Source organism: Podarcis vaucheri (assembly GCF_965113315.1).
Source record: "Podarcis vaucheri genome assembly, chromosome: 15".
NCBI classification, from domain to species: Eukaryota; Metazoa; Chordata; class Lepidosauria; order Squamata; family Lacertidae; genus Podarcis; species Podarcis vaucheri.
Window position 1 is genome coordinate 37577243 of NC_138753.1, and position 21517 is coordinate 37598759.

The following is a 21517-nucleotide window of genomic DNA, read 5'->3' on the forward strand; positions in this document are numbered from 1 at the left end:
TCGACAGGAGTAGCCATCTCCGTCACTTCATTAGAGAGGGACTTTATGCTGGCAATCAGGCAATAGCTTTTCCCACCTGCCTTGTCCTACCCTCCAGCCCTAGGAGCCTTTCCTAGACCCTGACTTTGAGAACAGCAGAAGCAGCTGGGACGAGAGAAGAGGAGTTCAGGGATATTTTAAAGAAAAAACGTTATTGGTTGTGTGTCTTTGTGGCATTTGTAGTTTTGTTAAGTTTTGTGCTATTTTATGCATTGTGACTTGCCATTATTTTCATTGATTACAGTTTAGTAATTCTTTATTGTAATTTTTAAATGTAAACTGTTTAATTATTATTTGCTGATATTTAAGTTTACTGCTTACTATTATATTCTAATGGATTGCTGAATATTGCTTTATTTGATATACACTAAGTTGTTTATTTTAAAGTTATGTTTTTATTATGGACTTTTTTGTTTTGGATCAGAGTGTTATTAGGTGGGTGATCTTTGCTGTCTATTTTGTTGTTTTTTCAGCTTGTAAATTGCCCTTTGTATAGTAATATAGAAGGGCAGTATACAAATTAAAATGAAATGAAAATAATAGTAATAACAATAAAAGTAATAATAATAATAATATGGGAAAATGAGAAGCCAAGATTGACAGAAGGCTAAGTGCCTCAAATATCTGGACAGTTTGAATGGGCTTTGCTTACCCTCTCAAACACAAACACCCATCTTTAAGAGCTGGTGATTTTAAGTGATGTGCAAAAAGGTGTCTTCACAACAAGCAAGCATACCCTCTCCAAGTGTTTACGTGCAATTTTGGGTGAATCTCTTTGAGATTCTACTTCCCCTCCTCCCCTTAAAGAATGCTAAAACTTGACAACACTGATAACAGACACTGGTCTTGATGAATCACTAGCAAGGCGTCCCTAAGAGCATCTAGGCAATAGTCTCATTTGTTATTTTCTGTCTGTATTGTCCATGCTGTGCCACACTTCCAATAGTTTCTATTCAGAGCATTCAGCATTCTCTACAAGAAATGAAGTCTGAATGCCAAAGCACCAAGCCTACATACAAGCCATTAGTGCTCCAAGTACCTTTTTTTCACACTGCCGGTCCTATTGTCCATGAGCCTGATATCACAATGAGCGTTGACAATTGTTGAGTTGCTGCACTGGAAATGTTCACAGCAGGCAAAGGTATCACTCCTCCTTCATGAAACATGGTCTCCTGGCAGTGATTTGCTACCATCTTCCTAGGGTATTGTGGGGAGCACTTTAGCAAACATTGCACACATCATTTCCCCTTTTCTTCACTTGATAATTCATTCATGAAAATGCACCCTCAATGGCTCTCTAAGATCTGGCAGACCTTTTTGCCAGTGGCACTTGCTTGAGGATGAAGGCTGCATGCATGAATTTTTCCCTGGGGGAAAGTTACCATTAGATGCAACATATCTAATTCGTCCATAATTACTAGTCTTCATGAATACGTGTCACTGACATTTGCAATGGGATTGAAGGATCTATACAATTTAGGAAGCGTCGGTGATTGTCTCAGGCAATATCACTCCTCAGGCAATCTCTACTTGATTACGAGCCATTGCAAATGTGTTCCAGTGTGACAAAGCAGAAATACAGCCATGTGAAGCCATTCCACCGAAATTTATGGTGCCTTTTCAGAGATTGTAATTTTGTTTTACCATATGGGGGGAGGGAAGTGGCATTTCCCTGAAAGAAAGAAGAATCACATGTACTCAACCTTGAGGGTACTTCAGCTTTCCCAAAAAACACTACTGCCAAAAGTGGAAGAAAGCTGGAAGTATTTCAAAGAGGAGGTTCCCAGAAACAAATTAACAAGCGTATACCATCTTTGGCATTATGCTAAAAGCGCTGCCACTCATGCTGGTCCTGCTAGACCACGCATGTCCAACAGGTAGATTGTGAATCTGAGCTAAGAGTTTGAGTTCTCCATCCATTAATAAGGTCAGACACTATGCCCTCCAAGAACTGTAGTATGATATAGAGGAATTGCAAGGATTCAGAGCCAAGCATTCTCTTGAGTGAATACTCCTGTTTGAATAATAGCAGAATGCTATTCTGCTATTCACTGCCAGTGAAGGCAGCAAATGTCCTGTGTCTGGAGGCACTTGGAGGATGGATGGCAGCTAACAGATTGAGGTTGAATCCAGACAAGACAGAAGTACTCTTTTGGGGGGACAGGGGGCAAGCAGGTGTGGGGGACTCCCTAGTACTGAATGGGGTAACTGTACTCCTGAAGGACTAGGTGCACAGTCTGGGAGTCATTTTGGACTCACAGCTGTCCATGAAGGCACAGGTCAGTTCTGTATCCAGAGCTGATGCCTACCAGCTCCATCTGGTACGCTGGCTGAGACCCTACTTGTGTGTAGAGTTTCTTGTCAGAGTGGTACATGCTCTGGTTATCTCCCACTTGGACTACTGCAATGCATTCTACATGGGGTTACCTTGGAAGGTGACCTGGAAACTACAACTAATCCAGAATGTGACAGATAGACTGGTGACTGGGGTGGAATCTAGACACATATAATAAACATTGTACAATGCAACAAAATATGATTTATGGAATCGATGTCTTGAGCACACGAGCGAAGTCTGTCCTGGTAGGGAACTCCTCTCAACCTACCATCCAACACTGCAGAGGGAAAGACATTTAGTCTGGCTTTGGTGAAAAGCCTTCGGTAGTTAGGTACTGCCAGGTTTTTGATGTAAGATGTTAACTTAAAGACATACCCATATTGAACTCCTACTGCCAGCGGACTACAGACTGCGTGTGATCGAGATCACAAGTCACTGTCCCATAATCTTTGCTTTAAAAAATTTTGGGCACCTTCATAACCCAGGTAATACAGTTGGGGGGGGGGAGACCGTAATAAAGATTGATTGATTGAATAAACATTGTGAAAGTGCTTTTTTAAAAAAACATTTTGAAAAATATATATTGAATTTGCCATAGTTCACCATCGCCATCTAGTGTCACATTTTACAACACACTTAAAACATTTTATTTGCAGCTGTATAGCTGAGTCCCAGGAGTGGCAGCTGGGACCATATGACACCTGCCCTAAAGGATCTTCACTGGCTCCCAGCATGTTTCCAAGCACAATTCAAAGTGCTGGTGCACTTCAGCCTAGTATATCTGAAGGAGCATCTCACCCTTCATCGTTTAGCCCGGACACTGAGGTCCGCCTCGGAGGGTCTTGTGGTGGCTCCCTCACTGTGAGAAGTGAAGTTATAGGAAACCATGCAGACGGCCTTCTCGGAAGTGCAATGCCCTCCCATCAGACGTCAAGGAGATAAAGAACTACACAATTTTTAAAAGACATCTGAAGACAGCCTTGTATTGGGTAGTTTTAAATGTCTGACATTGTATTATGTTTTTATATGAAACCTCCCATAGTGGCTGGGGAAACCCAGCCAGATGGGCAGGGGATAAATAATAAAATTATTTATTCTTATTCTTATACTAAGGACTGTTGAAAGGCATTTTGCCTACATCCTAATCTTCTTTGATATTGACTGACCACGCCTACTAGTTCTGTTTATGGAACTCCTATTATTTGTGACTCTATTCACATATCACATGTTTGCTGTTTATAAATTTTGAATATATAATGTTGTAAAAAATAAATAAATGTCAACACATTATTAGCCGTGTGTTGCCTGTGATTATTCACAGTTTTCTGGTTTGCAACGCAGGGGTTTTCCTTTGTTGTATATTTTTGTTCCTCCTGGTATCAGCTCTAACCCTAGCCAGAGAGCCACTTCTGTTTGGTCAACTAAATGCCGTCTGGTCTGAAATCTTGGCTGGCCTTAAAAGCTAACCTCATATTCTCTGCTGAGCTGAATGGCAGTTCAGTCCTCTGAAAGCAACACTTGGGTTTGATTCTTGAGTCCTTTTAGACATTATAAAGCTTTCATAAGGCAACTTGTAGCTGTCATTTTTATGTGATAAACAGTCCTTCAGAACACAATCCCATATGAGGAGATCTAAAGGCTGCCATTTCTTGGGAGATCTCTGTTTTCCAGGACAGTGATAAACTTGAAAGTCAGGTCTACAATTCTGCCTTTGGGGCAAGATGCGTCTCACATGGGTCTGCCACCAACAGAGCAGAAACAGCAGCAACAATATATGTAGATAGAAAACTGCTATGGCTGTTGGATGAAAAACAACACAGCCCTACTCCAAGTTAAGTGCTTAGGATGGGGCACACTGCTAAGATAATACTCATTATAGATCAGCCCAGAAATATTACTTGAACATTTTCAGTTTTTCTATTGATTGATTGATTGATTGGCAGGGTGGAGTGAGTATGTGGGTATGTAAAAAAAAAAAAAACATCTGAGGGGAGCAGTGGGAAGGTCATCCATAGATCTGTGTGTGAGGAGGCAGGGGTCCCACTAGGAAGAACAAAGCTCCAAGTTTCTTAGGATTCAGCTGCATTTTATTGGCTGTCAAACAGCCCATTACAGCCCCCAGACACTGACTCCACAATGACACAGCTGTATCTGGTCCAAATGTCATGGTGCTCCTAAGGACACTAAATCCCAAGGCACCCCCTCCCCACCCAATGATGAGTTCATCATATAGATGTTAACTAGCACTGGGGGAAGGACAGAACCAACCATGAGCTTGAAGTCATCCAGTGTTTCTTTCTGAAGTGGATCCACCATAGCACTGTGGCTCCAACTCCCAACCCACAGAGGTGCTGCAAAGTCAGTTGTATTAAAAGCTGCTGGGAGATTAAGATGAACCAACGCCTCCTTCTCCTGAAGCAAGTCATCATCAACCAGAGTGCCCAAAGCTGTATCAGTGCCAGAACCAGATCTGAAGCTAGATTTGGAAAGAGAATGTGCTTCTCTCAAGTATGCTGAAAATATACCTTGTCCAGGAGGTGGATATTGGCATTAGTGGTATAACCAGGGTGGACGTCTTATGGAGGACATACATCACAGCCTCTTTCAGGGCAGCTGGAATGGCCCCTCCTGAAATGGTATATTTACCCCCTGATCATTCTACAATTGATTGTTTCCATTATGCTACTCATGTGGACGACAGATGCACAACATAGAGAACAGGGGTTAGCAGCCTTTGGGGGCTCATCGACCCTGGGGCACATTTTCAAACCATCACACACACATCACAGTCAAGCACACATCACAACCTCTAATCCCAATTCTTCTAACCCTGGAGAGATGCTGTCAATCAGTGTGGACCTGTGGTTCCCAACCTCCGCCATCACCCCCTATTGAAAATTGCTGATGTTCTTCTTGGTAATACATTTTTTCTGCCGTTTGTGGTTATTGTGATGTGCTGTGCTAGGTGCTGTATGGTTTTTAATTGTATCTGAATTGCTTTTTTAAATTCTTACCTTGTGCTTTATTGTATCACAATTTGCATTCCATAGAAATCAAATTATAATAATATAGAAAACAATATGCGAAATAAAAGAAGCAATAAAAGTACAATTTAAAAATCAATAAGAATATTCAAGGCGGATATGCCATAGACCACTTGAATGAAACTCGTGGTGATCTATGGATCTCAGTTTGGACAATACTGAGCTTGATGGGCCAGTAAATTGGACTCAGTACAAGGCAACTTCCTATGCTCCTATGATACTTGCAGCCTCAGCTTGCAACCATCTGGGAGTGAGGGAAGGAATGGGTCAGCTCACCAGTTCTTCTGACATCATTGCGGGCTACGTGTTATAACCAGCAGAGGACTTGTCTTGTTGCTATGGTCTCTGTGGCAGTGGTTTTGCTCTCAAAATGTTTGCTTTGATTTTTCTTAAGCATCCCTGCTGGCTGAGCACAGGGTTCCAGCAAGCTGGCACGAGTGAAACAAGGCAGCATTCTGTGGCAACCATCTTAAATCCAGGCCAAACAATCAAAGCTCCACAGAAGTAAAAATAAAACAAAACTGGTTGTATGTTTTTGATGCCGTGGCGGCAGCAGAAAAAGGTGTATCTACACAATGTACGAAAGGTACGGGAATCAGAACTGCGTATGTCACTGCTGTCTCAAGTCTTTGAAAAGGAAATAATGTGTGGCATTCTAATTAAAGTTTCCTTTATGTTTGCTTTCCCTCCTCCAACTTTCACCCCTGGTGTTCCAGAAAGCAAATCTCGCCATGACAATTCTTTTGGTTTGGCTTGCTCCCTCTGCTTTTAGCCAACAGAAGTAAAACAGCAGGCAAAATATGTGCTCCTTCTATTTAATTAACCCGTTTTAATTCACTTCTACCAAGCCCTTACAGATGAAACAGCTGGGTTCATCCTTGGTTCCCCCCTCCCCGCCACCTCTTTCGCTTCACATATCTTAATCTTCCATTGAAAATGATTTTTAAAAAGCAGCAACAGCAGCAGATGGAGATGTAATATGAAAGGTCTCACAAAGGAGCTGAGCTATCAGAGGGAGGCGGGGGACTGAAAAGAGTTTTAGATTAAGTTTTGGAAAATATCTCCAGGCATCAAAAAATCTCTGACAAACCTCTCTCTCCTTTCTCTAGTGTGTGAGTGCACGCACATACACACATACACACACCCCTTAAAAGTAAATGCAAATTATTACTAGTTAGCATTCTGAGTATTGGACCTAAATATATATTCTATGCTGAATAAGGCCATGCACATATTAACTGGTTTAAAACACAGCAAGATCATTCATTCTTTTTCTTCATTCCGATCAAAGCTGGTTTGGGGGAAAACATATCAAAATGCAGTTTTTTTATAAGAAATTAAAGGATAGATATGGATTGCGGCTGACTCTGAGCGTAAACCAGCTCCCAAATCAACAGTGGGAGCGAACTGGATGTACACAGCCAGAGTATTTGCTTCAGCTTTCGATTTTTCTTCTTGTTGTTTTAAAAAGGAATCTCGGCAACATTACTGAAGTCTCATATGTCCTAATGCCTGAAGAGGTCAGAGATGTGGAAGAACAGCTGAGGATTGGTCTTAAAACCATGTTTGCATTCTCCTAGACATAGAATCTTCTTCTGATCCCTTGAAACTAACCAGCAGAAACAAGGCTCGGATGAGAAGGTTGCTGGGAAGCATGATACTCCTTGGCCAAAATAGGAATTAATAAGAGCATGTTCAAGAGCCTAGTACTGGTCCTCTTCCCATCCCTCTCTCTCTCCCTCCAAGAGAGCTGGTTTCTTGCAGCCAAAGGACAGCATACAAGCACTTGGACAATTAGTTGATGTATGTTCTTCCCTCTGCTCAGCTTTTTAAAAAGTACATCATGAATGTGCATGCTGGGGGAAGCTTGCGAACATGAATTACATAGTTGGTGCTTATTTAATTACATCAGAGGAATGTTGCTTACAGCATCCCACTGCATCTTGTAAACAGTGGTAGTGTAGAGAATGGGCATAATAAATCCAGTCCTCACACTGAGCTGTAAGGAGGAAATTTGTAGCAGCTGCTGGGCTACATGGGGAGGGAAAGATCAGCACTCTTTGGAGCGCTACAGGCCACTGTCTCTGAACTAAGGCTCAAACATAAAAGGGAGACAGAATGCAATCAGTAGAAGCAACTACATAGGCTTGACAGTGGGGGGGGGAGTGGCGAACAGTGTGAGCAAGCTTACAGCAAATTGTGCAACCGGGTTCTGTCCACTGCAAAGGAAAACATGAATTATTCTGCATTAGATTTTAAAATTCAGCCTGCACAAGGAAAACATAATCAACACAAAGCTTCCTGTTCTGCCTGCCCAAGAGTGCAGGGCACTGGAAGTCCTGCTGGTAGGTGCCCCCGAAGTGTGGAAGGGAAGGGCTGAGCCGACCCAGGACCTGCTGGATTTGGAACCAACCCAACCTGTCTTCACTGCCAGCAGGGGCGGAGGAAGGGGGATGCAGTGCGTGCGGGTCACCCCAGGTGACACCACTGAGGGGGGTGACAAAATGCTGGGTGCACTCACCGCGGGGCCTGCAGTGCGCCCAAGCCACGCATCTCTCCTGGGAGTGATGTGGTGGCTTGAGTGCGCGCAGGCTCTGCGCTGCCCAAACGGTCCGCCCACTGCTGTAGAGTGGCTGTGTGGGAGGAGGCAGGCAGACTTCAGAGGCCCCGCAATGCGTCCTGTCCCTACGGGTGGCTCGCCCCGCCCTCACCCCATCCCTGGGCGTGCTGCCCCAGACACCCGAGTGGCTTGCTCCGGCACTGACTGCCAGGCCTGATCGCTATACCAGCTCCAGTTTTGCGTGGCCCAAGTCAGGGGTTGTGGGACCTCTGGAACAGTGTGTGTGGGTTGCAGGGAGGAGAGGGGTGTTCATGCCACCTGGCAAACTGATAATGCTACCACTGACACAACAATCTTCTTAGTACTTTGCTGAATCCCTCCCAGCGTATTTTAATATGCATTTTTTGTCCTGTGATTTCAAATTGTGGCAAGCCACCCTACAGTAAGTGGTGCATAGATATTAGAAGGGCAGGATAGGAATAGATAGATAGATACAGTGGTGCCCCGCAAGACGAATGCCTCGCAAGACGGAAAACCGGCTAGACGAAAGGGTTTTCCATTTTGGAGGTGCTTCGCAAAATGAATTTCCTATGGGCTTGCTTCGCAAGACGACAATGTCTTGCGAGTTCCTGCGGGGTTTGTTTCCTCCCCCCTTTTTCTAAGCCGCTAAGCCGCTTATCAGCTGATCCAATCAGCAGATAAGCCACTAAAAGCCGCTAAAAGCCGCTAAAAGCCGCTAATAGCGCTAATCCGCTAATCCTTCAATGGGCTTGCTTCGCAAGACGAAAAACCGCTAGACGAAGAGAATCACAGAACGGATTCTTTTTGTCTTGCGAGGCACCACTGTAGATGATAGATATAGATAGATAGATAGATAGATAGATGATAGATGATAGATAGATCGACAGAAGTCCAAAGTAACCTGGTGGAACCTGATTGGGGAAGAATGCCTTATGGGCTAGGCTCACCCATGTGACCAACAGAATATTAATATTACTCCATTTGTCCTTAGTGATGCCAGCATGCAGTCTCTTCTGTGGGGTTCAGTCACAAGAAGGAAAGGCACAGTAAGAAAGGTAAAGCTGGGTATACAGGCAGCCTCTAGAAAGGTCTGAAAAGTCTTTGCCTTCCTCCTCAAACCAGGTCATGACAGCTGCTGGCTCATATGTGACAGCGAAGAAGCCAACACACAGATGGAACAGGATGCTGGGCTGTGTGAGACAGCAATCAAGAATGCAAGTATTAGGAGGATACAGTGGTGCCTCGCAAGACGAAATTAATTCATTCCGCAAGTCTCTTCGTCTTGCGAGTTTTTCGTCTTGCGATGCACGGTTTCCCATAGGAATGCATTGAAAATCAATTAATGCGTTCCTAGGGAAACCGCCTTCAGACCAGGTCCGGGGACAGTCTGTCCCCGGACCTCTTCTGAAGGCTGGGGGGGGGGACAAGGGCTTTTCTTCCCACCCCCAGCATTTTAAAAAACCCTGGGACAGCGGAGGACTTCTCCGCTGTCCGGGGCGATCTTAAAATGCTGGCGGACGGCATTTTAAAATCGCCCCGGACAGCGAAGGACTTCTCCGCTGTCCGGGGCGATTTAAAAGCCCCTGGGAAGGCAGGCAGGGGGGACAAAGACTTTCGCCCCCTGCCCGCCTTCAGAAGGTGTCCCCGCCCCCCCGCCCCACTTCGGAACAGCTTTCCGAAGTGGGGCGGCTGGGGCAGGCGTCCCCGCCCCCCTCCCCACTTCGGAACAGCTTTCCGAAGTGGGGCGGCTGGGGCAGGTGTCCCCGTCCCCCCTTCGGAACAGCGTTTTAAAATGCTGGGTGTCGGGAGCGAAGCGCTGCCGACCCCCAGCATTTTAAAACCTTCCCGGGACATGGGGAGATTTTAAAATGCTGGGGGTCGGCAGCGCTTCGCTCCCGACCCCCAGCATTTTAAAACCTTCCCGGGACACGGGGAGATTTTAAAATGCTGGGGGTTGGCAGCGCTTCGCTCCCGACCCCCAGCATTTTAAAACCTCCCCAGGACAGAGACTTCTCTGCTGTCCCTTGGGGATTTTAAAATGCTGGGGGTCGGCAGCGAACGCTTCGCTCCCGCCCGCCAGCATTTTAAGATCGCCCGGGGCAGGCGGGGGGAAGGCAGGCGGGGGGAGCAAAGACTTTTGCCCCCCGCCGGCCTTCAGAAGAGGTCCTCTTCTGAAGGCCGGCTGTGGGCGAAAGTCTTTGCTCCCGACCGCCAGCATTTCCCTATGGGCTTTCGTCTTGCGATGCAAGCCCATAGGGAAATTCGTCTTGCGAAGCGCCTCCAAAACAGAAAACCCTTTCGTCTTGCGGGTTTTCCGTCTTGCGAGGCATTCGTCTTGCGGGGTACCACTGTACTTTGCTTTGCATGTAGAAAGTCCCAGGTTCAATCCCCATCTCCTGCTTGAAACCCTGGAGAGTCGCTGCCAGTCAGAGTAAGCAATACTGGATTAGAGGGACCAGTGTTCTGAATTGGTATAAGGCAGCTTCCAATGTGAGATGGCTCGTCCCACTGTTTCATGCATTTATTTGCAAACTGCCTTGGGCGGGCTATTCACACCAAAAGGCAGCGTAAAGAATACCAAAGTAAATACAATAAGTCTGAAAATAGGACAATATTGTGGGCATTTCCAACCTTTAATAATCTTCAAATGAGGGGAGGGAATTTGCAATGGCACTCTGGAATGTTTCTGTATGATTATATGATGCAGGATATTAGTACATCACCATTATAATAATAGTACAGTACTAGCAGCACATGATAATACATAGATTTCAACTGGGAATGTGCAGTTCGCAGCTCATTTTCTTAATAACAATACCTTATCTCCTGGTTTGGGTCACTGGAGAGCTGTTAGAAACAGCCCAGGCCTCTTCCAGAACACCTGGCGACACGCAGCTCAGCTCCTACTCTGCTCCTGGCTGTGTGAGTAGCAGCAACAGCCAAGTCGAGTCTCTTGACTCACATATCTTGGCCACCTTGCACTCGGCAGGCCACAGCTAATGAGGGTTAGGTCAACCTGATGGCAGGAGGAGTATCACAAAAGGGGCCGCATGTGGACTCCTATCATCTGTTGCACAGGGCTGCTCTAAAGCTGAACAACAGCCTTTGCCAACTATAGCACAACACACTGACAGATCTCCCCAGGCTCAAAAAGAAGCGGGACAAGGAAGCAACCTAGTGATTTTTCACAGGTAGAAACTGTGAGAAAAACGGGAAAAAATAATAATACTAGAAACCTTTAAGATGAAGTAAAAATCAGAATGAAAAGCTATCAAAACTTGTTAGCTTTGGGCGGCCCACCGAGTAAAGGGAGGAAACTTTATTCCAGCTGCTATTAAATTATAGGCTGCAAAACCTTTAGCTCAATTATTACACAACACACAACTAGTCCCCCTCTCTAATTTGGATCCCTATGAAAAAATACAATCAGGGTTTTTAAGGTCAATTCTCCAAACTCGCAAATGTGTCCCCAACGAAGCCCTACAATTAGAGACAGGCCAAATTGTGACTTGTGACTTTGTATACATGGTGAAGACTCGGTTAAGACCCCAACTGGGCTGCTCCGCTGGCTGATAATTATCAAACAAAATGATTTTATACTGCTTTTCTCCTGAATATCTTTTAAGTCTAGAAATGGAAAGGGCTAGAAGTATAATAAGAACGAATCTGGGATATAGAATACCAAAATGATCCTAACCAATCCTCTAAAATTTATAAATCCTTACACAAACCTCAAAGATTTTTGCTGTCACACCCAGCAAATTACTTAAGTGCACTGGACAACCCTAAACATCGCTGGGCATTTTCCAGAGCCCATTTTAATGTTCTCCCTTCAGCACTATTAGAGGGCAGATATCACAACATCCCAGTTGAACAGAGATTATTCCCATGCAACTCTGATGAGACTGAATCCATTGGGCATGTTCTTTTATAATGCCTATTGGGTTGTGATACTTGAAGAGAGCTAATCCAACCACTACTAAGGAAATTACCAGGCTGCTCAGAGGAAAGCTATGTTAAATACCTTCTTCCCAATAATGATCTGAATATCACCAGGCCTGTCATGAAATTCTATTTTATGGCAAGGAGGACAAGACAGACTGTAATGGCAGTTGTCTGATGAACGAGCACTGATTTTAAACTTTGGATCAAAGATTTTAGTTGAAGGAGTGTTATTTTTAATGTAAATAAGTTTATAGGGAATTTCTAATTACATCCTCCTCTTGATGATGATGAAGCGTATGTTGCTGGTGTTAATTTTGTTATCCGGTCTTTGATCACAATAAAGATTGATTGATTGATTGATTGCTGGTCCTGTTTCACTGTCACATTTCTTTCATAGCAGGGAGGAGAGGGGAAATCTCCATTTTAAGGCACAAAAAAAGTTCTAGTTGAAAGTTAACTAAAGCCATGTTCATGCCATACATTTAAAGCACTTAAAATAGTTATGGCTTCCTCCAAATAATTCTGGGAGCTGTTAATTTGTTAAAATTGCTGAGAGCTGTTAGGCCCTTACAAAGCTACGATTCCCACAATCCCCTGAGAAGAGGGTTTGGTTGTTAAACCACCCTAGGAATTCTAGGAGTTTCAAAAATTATGGTTTATTGCAGTAGCTAGGACATATAATTGCTGCTCTTTATATTATTACACTGTATATGAAGTGCATGTATTTTTATATTGTCTTTGTTGTTCTTCACTGCAAGCCTCTACAAGTGCTATTTTGGTAGAAATGCAGGGCATAAATATTAATTCAAATACAATCTTACTTGGGGGCTTGAATTGAAGGCATAATGATGGTGATGGAAAGAATATTAGCGAGAATAGAAGGAGAAGCAATGGTTGATCTAGCTTTGAAACTCCTTGGCACTCCCGTGTCCTTCTTGCCCCATTACACTAAGAAAGTAGCAGCCACCTCCTTTCGCCACCTACTCATTCTTCTGGAAACCTATCTAACTCCATCCCTGGGGGCAGAGATTAACCATTCCTACCTCCATCAGAAAATGGAGTAAACAAAATGTTCCTCTGTATTTCCTGTGTGTAAGGGTAAATTGTGTCCTTCCTAAAAGAGGACATGTGTTGCGGTGAGATCTAGAGACTGACCTCCTGGTTGTGGGTGGGTTTATTGGATAGCCACAACACCTGATTGGTAAATCCCTCGTTGCTGGGTTTAATCTGGCCAATGGGGTGCAGTCTAAACGGATCAAGGGACCTATATATGCCTATATACATGACCCAGAGCTTCCTTTTTTGTCTCGTGCATCAGAACACCGGCCCACCTCTCCATATTTTTAGGGCATTTTGCGATTGACCTTGCTATGCCGTCGTCTGTCATCTGTTGTTGGGACAGGGGCACGGCAGGAATTTCCCCCATTTGGCTGATTGGCTGTTGCTATTTGGGCTTTGCCTGCCGTGTAGCAAATTGTCACAACTTCTAAGGTTGCTGATAGGCTCTGGTTCAGGTGATAGGGATGGGAGAATGGTCTCGTCATCCCTATGTGAAGGGTATTCTGTTAAAGGAATCCAGGGACTCAACTTGGTTTGGTCAACCCCTGAGAGGGAGTTGTGCCCATGCCTGAGTCCAGGGGAGCATATGGTGAGTGAGCATAGTCTGTTCCTGGGCTTTTCACCTACCTCAGGTGTTCACCCTTGGCTGACCTACTGTATGCTGGTGCCCTGGGTCAGCGCTACCTGCAAGGGTGCAGGGAGCTAGTCGAACCAGAGCCTATGCAACCACTCACTTTTCTGTAATCAATAAAGTTGTGGCCTAAATTCTGCCAAAAATCAAAACTAAATTTTGAGTCAAATGTGTGTTTATTTAGGGGGGAGGTCTCTGGGTCTGAACACGCAAAATGACCAGCACCAAATATACTGTGGCAACTGTGGTTAACATGCTATGCAGGGATATTTGTAAATGCATATATTTCCAGTGATATTATGTGAGCCTCTCCATATGTATGTGATTAAACCACAGCTCTGGAAGCTATAATGCCTACGGAAAGGAAAGTGGTGCCACTTCTGGTGTTGTTAGACTCCAATCAGCTCCAGCCAACATAGCCAAGGATCAGGGAGGATGGAAGTTGAGGTCCAATAACATCTGGAAGATACAACCTTAAGTAGCCCTAATTTGGAGCATACTATAGAGACTACTCTATAGAGAAGGAATTGAGCTGACTTTTAAAAAAAAGTTCAATTTCTATATATATATATATATTTCTATATGTGTGTGTGTGTGTGTAAATCAATGGAAATTATGTAGTTACTTCAATTATTCCCCCTTTCTTCTAGAACAGTGACAGGGAACCTCTGGTCCTCCAGCTCTTGATGGACGCCAACTCCTATCAACACCAACTATTGGTTTTGTTGACTGGGGCTGATGAGGGTTGGGGTCCAGTTGCCTTGGTGGTGTGGGGAGAGGGTCTCCATTCCTGTTCTATAAGTTGGCGTTTAACAGTTTTGATAAGCATATTTGCATCATTTTTGCTCCTGTCTTACCTGGCTTCATCTTGGTTGATGGCAAGGTAGATCTCCCAAGATGCTTCTTCGGGGATGGCTCCATGTGGAATCAGCAGGCTAACTCCTATAACAAAGTAAGAACAAAAGATACTAGGGGGGCGTATCAAATCTCTGCTGGAAGTGAGTCATAGCTTAAGAAGAGCGTTAGCCTAATGGAACATACTGGTGAGACGAATCTTTGTCATCACCTGAACAGTGTAGTATAGATCAGATTCCAATTTATAGTTATACTGTGATTTTGCTACTACAATCTCTCCTCAAGGTCATAGTTAAAATGAGGTTTCTATTGTGTGAAGTATTTAGAAAATGCAATAGAGATTGCTTTGGAGAAGGGCTATGGGCTCATAGGTACAGCACATGCATTTCATGCAGAAAGGTCCAAGATTAATCCTTGGCATCTCCAGGTACACCTGTATGGAATCCTGGAGAGCTGCTACCATTCAGTGTGGACTGTTCTGATCTACATGAACCAATGGTCTGATTCAGTCAATATTTCACTCCAGTACTTACCTACCCACCAACCAACCTCCAAAATGTTCTTCAATACAACCCCAGCATCTATAGAATGTTTTTCATAATGTTTAGAATCATGTTTGTTATAATGTGGTCCATACATCAGTGAGGGCACAGCTGGGTCCCAAACAATGTCAGCATGTTTTAAATAGTGGCAGCAAGAGGAGAAATGGAGGAAACACCCCAAGGTGTAAGAAACATAAAACCAGGCAGAGCAGCAGCTCTGAAAGAGGTACATAAGAGGACATCAGACAAATTCTTATGTCTGAATCATCTCCTTCTCTGCCCTCCCCCGCCCCAAGAAGGGTACTTGAAGAACCATTGTGAAAAAGCAGCGACAAAGGGTGAAGTTTTAAGGGCTAGGTGTCATTCATCTGAGAGGTCTTAAAGAATTCAGATGTGAAGTGACTGACCTTTTGTATAAAATATGTAGTATTGCTAAAATGTTAATCATCCTTTGGAATGTAGCCAACAGAACACATTCTAAAAAGAGTTCCAGTAAATTACAATCCTGTCAACTTTACATCCATCCTGCACAGATCAAAGGACATTCTTCTTCATATCCATCAAATTTTACATGCAAATAGTTCACCAGCATATATTATGATTGTTCTCTTGAAACCTTTAAATTCATTCAGTGCCAACGTTTCATCATTATATTTTCATTGTTATTATGACTACAGCTACAGCCTTGGCTTCCTGAATCAAGGAACTCATTGGTAGCTGATGGCATTTCTCAACAAAATAAACTCAGCACCTGCCTGAAATGTAAATATTCCACTGTGAGCTGTTATGTTCCTAGAATGCTGTGGAATGAGATTTTTGCAAACATTTGATGGTGGCAGCAGAGGTGGAGGTAGGTTTAATTGTATGTTAAGACTCTCTTCCAAATTGTATATTATAGTTCAGAGATGGGAGGAAATGTACAGCCCTTCATGTGCTACTCCTCAAGAGGTCATGTGACAGTAGGGGGAAATGGTTGAAGCAAGAGTCTACTTTCCAGCTATGGAAAAGGCATACACCTGCACCCATCTCTCCATCCTTCATCCAGGCAAGCAAGAGGCATTATTGCAGTTCAAGGAAACATTCCAGCTAGGCAAAAGCACTCAAGGAGGACATGGGGCAGGACAGCTATGGGGACAGCCTGGGAATAGGGGGAGTGGCCTAGGATGGGGGCGTGACCTGGGAAGAGTGCTGAGGGCCAGACAGAGATTTCGGAAGGGCTGGATTCAGCCCCTAGGCCTGACATTTCTTGGGGTTGAAGTTTTGATATTTAGAAATGGTTGATAACACAGCACTCTACCACTGTTATAAATCTTTTTAAAATATAAAATAATGTTACCTTTTCTTTTCTTTTTTCTTTTCTTTCTACCAAACCTCATGGGAAGTTAATTTGTGTGCTGCCATCTTTAGCACATAGCACTCAAAGGAACTGAGAGATGTATGCCTGGATTGTTACAACTTGTAGAAGTCAGTTGGCCCATCAGCTGTTCAGCTTGGGCTGTTGTTGATACGATGCCACACTTTGGCCAGTGTAAGCGGCAGAGAATGCACAGTTTCAACAGAATCTTCCAGCTAAAAATCAGAGTTTTCCTGTTTTCCAGTAGTCAGCCTTTTCCAGAATTCCCAGTTAATAAATCTCCTTTCCCACTCAGTTCAGCTTAGAGTATAAAGCGTTTATTGTCTCATGGCACAAGACAAGCATAAACACACTGGCTAGATAAACTTTAAGAGATGTTGGTGCATCATGAACTGATCTACTATAATACAGCTCTTCTGGTCTTAGAAGTAAATCTTGTAAAGGTTCAAGTATAAAGAGCAATCCACTAGCACTTTATCATGCTAGCTCACCATGCTATGCTGAACCATACAGCATGTAACCTTCAACTGTGATGATACCTTGCACTCCGTGGTGGAGCTTCATGTTCCAGCACTGGGGGGCGGAAAGCAGGTGGGGGCGAGACTGGCACGTGTCCTGGGGGGTGTGATGCACTGCCGACAGGGGTGTGGCATGCGTCCTCGGGGCGTGGTACGCCTCCTGTGGGGGTGTGGCACCCAGCACAGGCGGGGGGGGCAGCTGCAATGGCACCCCACCGGGACCATGCTGATGGGGGCGGTGCACTCCCCCCGCACTCCTCTTCCTCTGCCACTGCTTGCACTGAGTGTGAATGCTTCATATTTCTGCCAATGCTGCCGAATGCAGCCTCAGACAATTCCTCAGACAAAGGGCGAATGGATGAGTCATGCTCCAGGCATTTAGCCCTGGTCTGTTTCTAAGTTGCCCAGTCCAGCTGACGTGTTAATTCTAAGCAGAATCCAGATATGAGGATAGGCAGTTCAAGACATGGACTTAGTGCAATTTCACCCATTTTTCCAAATTACACCAACATGGATACATTGATGAAATGCAATAAAATGAAACCAAATCTTCCCCATAGCCAAAGAAGGACAGAACCCTAACTGGAAAGGGGCACCTTCTGCTGTCAATAGTGTATAAAATAAAGGTATAATACTGTATATCTGAAACACACTTAAATTCATGCTAAACTGCTGGTATTAATAAGTGCAGGCATGTGATAAAATGTTGTAAAGGATTTATATGTAAAGCCTTAAATATGTAAACAAAACAAAAAAAAAACAATTTTTAAAAGAAATGGGTTAATATGGGGGTAGCAGACATGTTGCCCTCGAGATGGTTGTGACTCCAACTCCTTTCAGCTCCAACCAGTATGACAAAAGATCAGGGCTGATGGGAGCTGTAGTTCATAACTCCTAGAGGGCGTCATGTTGGCCACCCCTGGGCTAATGTAATTCGGTTCCACGTGGCATTGGAAAACTTTAGTTTTTAAAACTTTGCTGGCCTCATCCTCTGAGCGTAGGTCATCTCAACTATTTGATCAAGTACACCAAGGGAATTTATTGGAATGGATCAATTATGCTGAGCGGAAAAATCATTGTGAGAGACGTCTACATTTTGAAGTGGACCTAAATAGTGGTATAATTATAATCTGGCAAGTTTAGCAGCTCAAGAATAAATTCTATCCACGCTCCATTTAAGACTTCTGGCTGTACATGACTGAAACCTAGTAAATATTGATATAGGACGAAATTATATATGAGATTAATCATCATCGTATCTGTGAGCAATGTTCCGTTTTAATATCAATAATTTTTTATTTTTAAAAAGCACTGGATGCTCTGCATTCCAAAGTAAACACTTATGCTAGATGGAAGCCTTTGTTCATGCAAAGAGCAGCAGAGGTTGGTGGGGAAGGAGTATACAGTCGTGTCCTCCTGGTGCTTGGAAGCCCTTCACTTCATTGGAGCAAGGCAGCGGTGTTGAAATCAGGGGAGTCCTGAAGTGTTGACCATACCTGAAAAGCTCCTCCCTGCCTGTTACAGCTCTCTCTCCCAATGACCAATGAGGGCAGTGTCCCTGTTGAAAGGATGCCCTGTATTCCATCACCCTCATGAGCCCCTGTAGGCAAAGAGTAGGCAGCAGCATATCCAAATGGAAAGCCAGAGCCAGAGGTTTAGTGGGTGGCACTGTGGGTTAAACCACAGAGCCTAGGGCTTGCCGATCAGAAGGTTGGCGGTTCGAATCCCCGCGACGGGGTGAGCTCCCATTGCTCGGTCCCTGCTCCTGCCAACCTAGCAGTTCGAAAGCACGAAGTGCAAGTAGATAAATAGGTACCACTCTGGCGGGAAGGTAAACGGCATTTCCATGTGCTGCTCTGGTTTGCCAGAAGCGTCTTAGTCCTGCTGGCCACATGACCCGGAAGCTGTACACCGGCTCCCTCGGCCAGTAAAGCGAGATGAGTGTTGCAACCCCAGAGTTGTCCGTGACTGGCCCTAACGGTCAGGAGTCCCTTTACCTTTACCTTTAAGTACCCTGATTGACTCAGTAGACAGCCCCTAGTAATGCGGGGTTTAAAGCCTTGCGGCAGGAACTGGGTCAGTGTTAGAAGGAGAATGCTGTTCAATATGAAGTCTGGGTCTAATCCAATGTGGCTTTTCTTGTGTTTTTAGTAGGACCGTGCTAGTGACTTGGGGAAAACCCACTCAATCTCGCTTCCCCAGCAACAAGAGTGGACTATTTCATTAGGTTATGACAGGGGTCAGCAATTTTTTTTCAGCAGGGGGCCAGTCCACTGCCCCTCAGACCTTGTGGGAGTACGGACTATTTTTTTTTTTGGGGGGGGGGTGAACGAATCCCTATGCCCCACAAATAACCCAGAGATACATTTTAAATAAAAGCACACATTCTACTCATGTTAAAACCCCAGGCAGGCCCCACAAATAACCCAGAGATGCATTTCAAATAAAAGGACACATTCTACTCATGTAAAATTACGCTGATTCCCGGGCTGTCCGCACGCTGAATTTAGAAGGCGATTGGGCCGGATCCGGCCCCCGGGCCTTAGTTTGCCTACCCATGGGTTATGAGCTACAACTGCTCAGACATCCCGTGTTTGCTATTGGTCCTTAGGGTATCTTTACCAAGTTGTCAGCTGGTAACAGCAAGCAAGGGTTCATATGTCACAAGCCCCACTGAGAGAACTTGCTATGACAGCACATTTCAAAGAGAAAGAGAGAAATAACACTTAATAATGCATTTCAAAGCATGCTCAGACTTTGCAGCAACCCACCTGTGTTTGGGATTCCTAAACGTCCTCCCAGGTGGCCAAAGATACCTGTGGCCCTCATCTCACTTCTTTTGGAGAGCGATGAGAGATTCTGAATGTATGCTGCTTTGTTTTTTGCATGTATGGGATGGAAGGTCCTGTTACTGTCATGTGGAAATGTCCCAGAATGTGTTTTTCCGTGGTACTCTGATCGTTCAGTCACACCCAAAGAAACCATAAATGAACTCTGAACTTTGACCTTAATGTCAGTCAAAGGATTGAAGAGAGATGACTCAGTCATAAGCTCCTTGTCGATGGGGTCTTGAAGGCAAATGGGTCCACTGTAGGTTCTACTCACGGTCAGGTCAGGCTGCATGGATGAGTTCAAAAGCAAGGAGTTACCTGATGGAAGGAAATCAATCGGGCAATTGGTTATCATTGTTATGTACAACAGACAGTGTTGTGTGTATAGCTTTGTCTACAGAATTGCCTGGTTCAGGGATGGGAAACCTGCAGCCCTCCATGTATCGTTGGCTTTCCATCAACCCGGACCATTGGTCATGCTGCCTGGGGCTGATGGGAATTGGTGTCCAAATACATCTGGAGGGCTGCAGGTTCCTCACCCTGACTTAATTCAACATCTGAAGAATCAAAGGTTCCTCTTCCCTGGCCTAGTTCTTAATGAGGTGGTAAACCATTGTTTGGTCAATACTACTTTAGCCTACAGACAAGGGAGTTGTTCCAGCCCTTTGATCATTTTGGTTGCCCTTTTCTGAACATTTTATAGCTTTATAATATCATTTTTGAGAACTATGCCCCAACCAGAACTATGCAAAATGTTCCAGATGTGATTTCACCATCTATTTATATAATAGCATTATTATAATATTGACCCTTTCATTTTAATTCATTTCCTAATGAAGGAATATATTTTGTATTAAAGCACACCCACACTCACCCACACCCACCCAGCTGTGGCACATTTTCATTGATCTATTCACCATGACCTAAAGTTCTTTTTCCTGGTCCGTCATTGCCAGTTCTACTCCATTAGTATATACCGTATTTTTCTCTCTATAACACGCAGATTTTTTTTCCTAAAAAGGAAGGGGAAATGTCTGTGCGTGTTATTGAGCGAATGTGTGGTCCCTGGAGCCGACTGGCGCGAGTGGAGGCAAAAATCAAACTGCGCGTCTCAGAGAAGGGAAACCTGAAAAGAGGAAGTGGCTGCTTTCCTGCATTCTGCCTCAGGGTCTTACTGCCCACCCTCTCTGTTTCGTTGCTGTGTTTGCTCAAACGGAACAAAGAACAGGGAAAGCCCCTCCCCTCCAGGCAAGAAGAGGGGAAAGCAGAGCGTCCTTCCTTCTAATTCCTCTCCGTGCTCCAGCCGGAAAACATGCAGGTGGGAGAGAGAGAGAGAGAGAGAGAGAGAGAGAGAGAGCGCGCTGGCTTGCTTGGGTGGGTGGGTGGGTGGGTGGGGAAACTTTTGCCTTCCTTTCCTCCCTCCCATTATACCCCTCTCCTGCATTCTTAGCCAGCTGCTTCTCTGCACACCCCTCTCGTGCTCCTTGTCCCTTCTGTGTTTTTCCTTCCCTCCCCACTTAAAATGTGGTTACAAAGCATGGATCCACATGGATCCTCAGGATCTTTGCATTGGGTCACCCCAAATTCACCATCAGATCACATAGCATGTCCATAGCTACAGCCTGCCCCCCAAAAATCACACACCCACTGTTGCCTGGGGCTGCAATGGTGCAAAAATGTGGTTACAAAGCATGGATCCACATGGATCCTCAGGATCTTTGCATTGGGTCACCCCAAATTCACCATCTGATCACATAGCATGTCCATAGCTACAGCCTGC

General features: G+C 44.6%; 1 protein-coding gene across 3 annotated transcripts in view; it reads right to left on the reverse strand.

Moving 5' to 3' along the window:
• UNC5D (unc-5 netrin receptor D) overlaps nt 1–21517 on the reverse strand; it is a 451316-nt gene that overhangs the window by 64440 nt on the left and 365359 nt on the right. For all 3 annotated transcript variants that reach the window (XM_082200306.1, XM_082200305.1, XM_082200304.1), the window contains 2 exons: nt 19678–20055; nt 14495–14579 (listed from right to left, as the gene is read on the reverse strand). In XM_082200306.1, the coding sequence (XP_082056432.1) occupies nt 14495–14579; nt 19678–20055 (463 nt within the window). The remainder of the gene's footprint in view (nt 1–14494; nt 14580–19677; nt 20056–21517) is intronic.